Source organism: Schistocerca nitens, chromosome 6 (genome assembly GCF_023898315.1).
Source record: "Schistocerca nitens isolate TAMUIC-IGC-003100 chromosome 6, iqSchNite1.1, whole genome shotgun sequence".
Taxonomy (NCBI): domain Eukaryota; kingdom Metazoa; phylum Arthropoda; class Insecta; order Orthoptera; family Acrididae; genus Schistocerca; species Schistocerca nitens.
In genome coordinates this window covers 328,434,351-328,442,442 of record NC_064619.1, presented here as the reverse complement: position 1 = coordinate 328,442,442, position 8,092 = coordinate 328,434,351, and the positions used below count along the sequence as shown (strand labels likewise).

The 8,092-nt window shown below is 49.4% G+C and overlaps 1 protein-coding gene across 1 annotated transcript in view; it reads left to right on the top strand.

Moving 5' to 3' along the window:
• The first annotated feature begins 701 nt into the window (after positions 1-701).
• LOC126263346 (spidroin-1-like) overlaps positions 702-8,092 on the top strand; it is a 46,375-nt gene continuing 38,984 nt past the window's right edge. Inside the window, exons 1-2 of the mRNA XM_049960434.1 lie at positions 702-706; positions 844-2,192. Of these exons, the coding sequence (XP_049816391.1) occupies positions 702-706; positions 844-2,192 (1,354 nt within the window). The remainder of the gene's footprint in view (positions 707-843; positions 2,193-8,092) is intronic.

Genomic DNA, 8,092 nt, shown 5'->3' with positions numbered 1-8,092 from the left:
CCGGAGTGGCCGTGCGGTTCTAGGCGCTACAGTCTGGTACCGAGCGACCGCTGCGGTCGCAGGTTCGAATCCTGCCTCGGGCATGGATGTGTGTGATGTCCTTAGGTTAGTTAGGCTTAATTAGTTCTAAATTCTAGGCGACTGATGACCTCAGAAGTTAAGTCGCATAGTGCTTAGAGCCATTTGAATCGTCGAAAATCTAGGTGGTGATGATTCCAAGCTCGGATGCAAAGAGGCCTAGGTTTTATTCTGCTATATTCAAAAGTTTTATAGATGTGTTTCACAAATCATTCTTGAAGATTAAACCTTAAAAAGTTAGCAAAATGGCGATGTAAAAAGTAATCAGCACTCCGAATTTAAGTTACACTTCCTTTTTATTGCTTTTGTTGCAATATCGCGTAACAAACAAAACATCACTTCACAATACAAAACATACTTGAAAACATCTTCCTCACTGTTCAAAGTTCACATTTTATAAGCTGACTACGTTATGCGTCTTTCCAACGTGTTGTCCAAGACTTGACTCTCTAAAGGTCCGACTCTCTAACAAGTAATAATCGCTTACGCTCCCAAAAATCAAGAGTTACAAGTACGTCAAAGATCATAGTGACAAAAGAAAGAATACACATAAGAATAATATCATTGCAACATAAACATATCGATGTATCAAAGTATCTCTACATTAATGAAATCAAATCTGAATGTTGTCTCAGAAATATGTTAACTACTTCACAGAAACACAGTAGAATATAGCTGGTATCGAGAGGTTCAGGTGAGTTGACGTAATGGTTACGTAATTCAAGTGCCATTACAAGTTGAAGCTCTGTCGGCAGGTCGCGTCAGCCCGTTCCGCGGGCGCGGTTTCCGGCCGCCGACGCGCGCGTCCTCCCGGGCCGCGTCGCCGTCGCCGTCGGCCAAGCGCCGGCGGCCGTCGCGCATCCCCAGGTCGACGTCCGGCTCTCCCGCCCACCGGCCGGCCGCCGGCAAGCTCAGCACGCCGCGAGTGTCCAGGCCCGCCTCCCCGGGCAACGCGGCCGGACCTGAGGGCGCGCACGAGAACGGCACCGCGCCGGCGCCCAGCATCGTCACTAACGGCGCGTCGCAGGACAGCCGGCAGTCGCAGGAGGCGGAGCCGGAGGCGGGAGCGGAAGACCCGGCGCTTCTGGGCGTCGGCGAGCGGCCGCAGCACGGGCTGTCCATCCGGGGCGGCCTGGCCCTCAAGAAGGCGCTCGCGGGCCGGGTCGCCGCTTCCAAGGCCGGCCGCGAGCCACCGCCTCAGGCCCCCGCCGCCGAAGACGAGAGCCGCAGCGGCCACGGAGGCCTCAAGAACGCCGCCAACGTCGCCGCCGTACGCTCCAGGCTCTCGTCGCCGAAGGGGGGCAGGCCCGCACATAGCGAGGAGCCGGTGTCTCGAGGGGCGAGGCCGAGCGTCGGTACCGCACTCAGACTGGCGTCGCGTCTGCAGTCGCCGAGGAGCAGGCGGAGCGCCCAGCAGCAGGACTCGGGAGGCGGCGAGGACGGCATCGACGCGCCCCCAGAACCGGAAGACGGCGGCGGCGGTCGTAGAGGCGGCGGCGGCGCCGGCACGGGTCTGGCAGGCGTCGCCAGGCTAGCGTCGCGCGTCCAGTCGCCCTCGGCGGCGACCAGGGGGCGGCGGCAGGAGGAGGCAGCCCGGGGGCAGAAGGCCGGTACCGGAGGCGTGGCCACCGCCCTCTCACTGGCGGCGCGCATCCATTCCGGAAAGAGACGCGGCGCGTCGCCGGCCGCGGGTGACGACGACGCAGACGGTGGTGAGGTCGGAGGCGGAGACGGCGGCGGTGGCGGCATACCGGTGCGCGCGGCCGCGGGCGTGGCGGCGGCAGCTAGGCGCGCCCGCTCCCCCAAAGCTGCGGACGCGGCCAACGCCGCCAGGGGCTCTACTGGAGCCGGCGCACTGAGAGGCGTGGCGGTGGCCGCTTCCCGCCTGCAGTCGCCGCGCGGCCAGAGAGGAGCAGCCAGCGGCGGCGGCGGCGGAGGAGGAGGAACGACGATGGGATCGTTCGCGATGGCAGCGTCTGTGGCCTCTCGAGTCCAGTCTCCGAGGGGCCGAGCCGCTGTTGGCGCCGCAACCGCCGCCCCCGGCTCGTCGGTCGGGTCCGTGGCCGCTGTGGCGTCCGTGGCGTCCAGGGTGCAGTCACCGCGCAGCCGACCGGGTACTTGTGTTTCACTTTTATCTCTAACTACAGCAACCTCTCTACTATTTTTTATTTTATTTACGCGTCAAGATCCGTAGGACCAAATTGAGGAGCAAATCTCCAAGGTCGTGGAACGTGTCTGTACATGAAATTACAACATAAAAACAATAACAGATAAAAATAAATGTTCACGAACCTGAAAAAAGTCAGTCCATAAGTTTAAGTAAACGCTATCAGCGATACAATAAGAATCAGCTTAATTTTTCAAGGAACTCCTCGACAGAAGAGAAGGAGCACAACTGGTAAACAACCTTTCGCTGCCTTTCTCAGTTTATTTCTAAGATATCGCCTCGCGTGTTCCTACACTTCTTCACAATACAAATTGATCTTCCCTGAGGTCGGTGTCTATCAATTCTTCCATTCGTCTGCAAACAACATGCGTTGTTAAACTGATGGTTCTGTAATACTGACAACTTACAGCTAGCCGCTGGTCCTTCCAAACCACGTCCTATTAGAACATCTTAAAGCTGCAGCATCTAAGAACTGGCTGAGGTGTGTTGCGTACCATAATAATTATTGCGACTCATTCGTAATCGACAGGTAAAGGGATACTAAACTAAACTCCGTCCGAACAGGCCTTGGAGGCCCAACGGTACCGACCGACCTCGTTGTCATCCTCATTCCACAGGCATCACTAGATGCGGATACGAAGGGGCATGTGGTCAGCACACCACTCTCCCGACTGTTGTCAGTTTTCGTGACCGGAGCGCTACTTCTCAGTCAGGTAGCTCCTCAACTGGCCTTACAAGTGCTGAGTGCACCCCGCTTGCCAGCAGCCCTCGGAAGATCCAAATGGTGACCCATCCAAGTACTAGCCAAGCCCGACAGTGCTTAACTTCAGTGATCTGAGGGGAACCGGTTTTATCATTGCGGCAAAACCGTTGACAGCTGAAGGGATACGTTCCTTGAAAACCGATACTCTGCTAGATAAAATACTCGTATTTATAAGGGTACGTCGTCTCGCTCGCACATTTTATTTAACCTGCAGCTGTTATTCCTATCCTGTTCACTGGGACCCGAATCGCTGGAGGATCATCCCAGAGCTACAGCATGAACATAGCAACCGTATAATAAACCCACAAATTCAGTGTATTTTGACTCGTAAAAGCAAGTAACAGTGGGAAAACAATAAGACTTCCAAAGTCATTCAGTACGGTTTGCAAGGAGGTTTAATTTGCTGCCAAACTTCAATAATTTGCTTCACCGCAGATCAGGCAGTAAGCGTGGGATGGCTAAATATTAAACCTGCTGAAGGCAGTATTTACGGCCAAAAGGGTGCCATTTAACCATGTCTGTTTTTCTTGCCGCATACCTAATACACTCTACATAAGATCTGTTGTAACCTCAAATGTCATTTCTACGCGCTGTAGCACTGGTAGCAGCGGTTTTTTTTCTGAAAAACTTCTCGAAAACATAAAGTAAATTCTGTTTCTTGTCGCACTGTAACGGCTTTCGTCTCACAATCGTCCAACTGCGGAACACAAAGCAATGTAACACATTTTCGCTGCGCATGCGAACTAGTCCAAGACTGGAGGGCAGAAAGCGACTGTATAAAATAAGTGGGTGATATATTTAGCACTTTGATGAGCATAGACACTGAAGACTTCGAATGCTTTAGCGTGCCTCTGTGTAAAATTCGCGCTAGAATAACAATAAAATACCTAATACATGTTGATGAAGTCTTATCGGGTTATGAACCTGCTCAGGGCGTCGTTCTGCGGCAACGTTTCAACAAGTTTCTCACTCGTCATCTTCAGGAGAAGTGTTGGGTTCGTGTCCAGTCCCTATCTTTACAGGCGCTGGACAGCAGGTTCCTCTGTCTCTCTGCAACCGCTGGGCCAATCGCGCATTTCCGTAAGGGGTGTCGTGGACAGTGGCGGTGGGTGGGACTCCCAACGTGTTCGAGGGTACTGGCGTCGCGTCGTGGTTCTGTCTGTCTGCTCCGTCCGCTGCCTTCACGGCTTCCACATCAGAGCGCTCTTGACATATTCCATATTCTTGCTAGTGCTACATCCCCTGCGGAGCTCAGTGGACGCTGCTATCCCGGTTGACAAGGTCACCATGGACCCGCATCTCCGATGCCTCTTTGATGATGAGTCTCAGAACTCGTTCGTCCTGCAAAACACCTCTCTGTCAAATAAAACATATGACGTTCGTTGAGACTACGACCTCAGATTTGTCCGTTTGGTCGATGCGAACGCTTCTCATATGTTCTGAGCGGCACTGCGAAATTCACCGCTGCCTCTGGCCGATATATTGCTTGCCACATTCGCAGCGTGCGTAGTCCTAGTTTGTCTTTCATTGAGCCAAGAATATTTTTGATTTTGGCCGACAAACGGAAAATGGTTTTAATCTCGTTTTTCTCCAGTATCCTGACAATGTCTTCATCTGGATAGCCTTCTTTCTTCTTCTTGTTCGGCTGCGGAGGACGTAGCCATTCTTTCTAAATGTTTTCCTCAGATACTGCAACTCGGTGGACAGATTCTCCTTATAGCAACTGTCTCGTGCTCTGTGCAGCAGGTTGGCGAGCAAAGATTTTCTCTGTGCTGGATGGTGGCAGCTATTGGCGTGTAGTCCGTGTGTGTCTTCTTTCTGTAGACAGAATGTCGCAACGTGCCATCAGTTACCAGGATGTCGAGGAAAGGGAGTCATTCGTTTTCTTCTACTTACACCGTGAACTTATGTTGTCGTATGTGCTATGGGGGTGGTCAAGAAATTCCTGCAGGTTTCCTTTACCATGCGGCCACACCACGAATGTGTCGTCCACGTATCGATAGAACGTCTTTGGTTTCAGAAGCGTGGTTTCGAGAGCCGTTTCATCGAAGTGTTCCGTATATAAGTTTTGCGATGCCTGGCGCAAGAGGAGATCCCATAGGCACTCCGTCTTACTGCTGGTAGAAATTTCCACCACAGTGGAAGTAGCTAGTAGTGAGCGAGTGGTGACTGATCAGTTCCACAGTCTCTTCATCAAAGTGGTTCCTTAGTAATGTCAAATAATCCTCTAGAGAAAACCGCGTGAAGAGAGACGTGACGTAGAAGCTGATCAGGAGATGAACCTTGTCCACATGTATCTCCTGAAGCATCTCCACAAACTCAGCTGGGTTTTCGACTTCGTGCGTGCAGTGACCCATGAGAGGCTTTAGTAGCTGCGTCAGACGTTTAGCTATTCCACACGTTCGTGAATTTATCGTGTCCATTATGGGAAGCAGTGGAAACCGGAGAAGACATCATCATAGAAATTCGCCGAGAAAGCCTCCATTCCCATCTAATACATGTTGCGATGTTCTTCAGTCCGAAGACCAATTAGCTGCAGCTCTTCATTCTAACCCACCCTGCGCAAGTATCTTGATATACTGCAGCCTACACGATGGACCTGATTACTGCAGTGAAGTATTGGTCTCCATTCACAGTTTTTACTCTCTCCAGTACCGAATTAACTATTTCTTGGTGCCATAGGACGTGTCAACTGTCCCTTCTTTCAGTCCAGTTGCGCAAAAAAAATTTTTTTCTCCTCACTGATTTGGTACCCCTTCATTTACTACCCTACGTATCCGTCTAACCTTCAGCTTCTGTAGCATCTCATTTCGAGAGGTTATGTTCTCTTTGCCTCTGTAATTTTTATCGTGCCTAATGGGTAGCTTAGGGCGTGCAGTGAGACCGACGGAACATTTGAATATACCGTTAATATATCCGCAGTTGCGAATATGGACAGTCATCAGCTGCATAATGGGATGACGACAATGAAATTTTGTGCCGGACCGGGACTCGAATCCGGATTTCCAGCTTTTCGTGAGCGGTCGCCTTACCATCTGGCTATCCGAGCACGAGTCACGGCCAGAACCAGACTTCCGTATGTCGTCGGCCATGTATCTACATCTTGTACTCGTACATCCATTACGTATATTCCCGTACAAGCGAGACATTTTACTTCAAAGTCGCTTGCCCGGTGTACGATTTTTCAGTGCCTGTGTTATTCAGAAATACAATGCAAAATTCTTTCGGATATGCATGCATGCATTGTGAAGTTGTGCTTGACTTCATATAATTGAATTTTTCAACTGTGATTGTGAATGTGATTTGTTGGCCAATCCAGCTAACATTGTTTAAGCATGCCACACGTATTTATGTACAAATGCTGATTATGCCGACACAGTATTTGTGAACGACTTTTGTAGAGCACACGTTAGACATCTTAATCGACGAGTGCCAGATTCAAAAGCGTTCAAAAGTATTTACCAGTGTCTTCACCAAATTGCGTGGGACTGGTGCAGTGCCCGACAGTCATATTTTATCTGAACGTACAAATGAATGGAACGTGGATGAAGTAGAAGACATTTTTCAGATCCAAGAACAAGCACACGCAGAATTTATACATCTATATGTTGTTCCACACAGGAATATGGCAGGCACTGCGTATGCACGGCCTCATTCTTCAACATATACAGCAGATACAATACCATCTAGAAGAAGAGATGAGGTAGACTATTGGAATTTTGTCGTCGGTTAGCTGCGAATGGGCGAGTTCTCCCATCAATACTGTTTGCTGATGAAATCACTTTCACTCAACATGCTATCAATAACGCTTGTAACTCACATCATTGGTCCGACGGAAACGCACATGCCTTGGTGCAGACAGATTTTCAGGAAACCTCCCTCTAAAAGCGAGGTGTGGTAGAATAGATAGTCACTGATTGGGCCTTTTACGTTAACGTATCGTCTCACAGCGACTCGTTAGATAAACATTTTTTAACATGAGCTTCCAGCAGTGTTGGAAGAGGTTCTTTTGTCTGATGGGTACGTCCTTTCAGCATGACGGGGCTCCTGCTCATTCTAATCGTCAGGTGACACGTAATCTAAAATTAAGATACCCAGAAGGCGAATCGGCAGAAACTGTCTCATTTCCTGGCTAACAACTCCATGGTCATTATTCCTTTGGATTTTTGCTTATGGGACTGTTTGAAAGGTGAAGCCTACGAAAAACAGTAAACACAAGAGGCGCACACGTCTCCAAAGTTCTTTGCTCACCTGGCGCCTTCTAAAGTTGTGTCCCTTGTACAGAAGATCTCGTACAGTCGTGAGTTCTATGATTTGGCTCTGTGAATCTGCTATAGAAATCTGCAGATCTGTTTTCCAGGATTGAGTATGTAATTCGTTTGCCCTTTTCGTCTGAACCCAAGCCACAATCTCACTGAATTCCAATTAAAGTTGAATAACACTGTAGTAAAGCGAAATTTCCCGAACAGTGAACACACTTCTGCTGAGACCACCAAGTTCCTGTCAGTGGGTCTTACCAGTGTCTCCTCACAACATACTGTTTGTGGCGACTATTCTCAAGTTCCTTTAGAAGACTTTATCTCATAGTTTTGACCAGGCAGAGGCCTAGAAAGAAAAAGCTACCATATAATACCATGCTGTGATCAACTAATGTGAGGTGAGAAACAGTTTTGATGTGTACACCCTTGACTTAGCTCGCACTGACTACGCAATTGGCTATGCAGTATTAGGATTTAAGTAGTACTGCTCACCATTAAAATCCGCAGAAGGTCAGCTGGCCTCAAATATTACGCCCTGATAAAAGAGCGCTTTTTGACGATCTCTAGAGAGTGGCACGTAGTATTTTCCACAGAATTTGAAAGTATATTTATACATGCGATGTCACATAAAAGCCATTCAATTTTCTCGTTGATTCCTTTACTCAGTTTTTTTAATTTTTATATTTTATTTTTATTACTGAGGGCAGCGAGCCCTTTGATCGAACACGGTGAGCTACCGTGCACGCGTATGCACTGAAGAGCCAAAGAAACTAGTACACATGCCTAAAATGGTGTAGGGTTCCAGCGAGCACCCGGAAGTGCCGC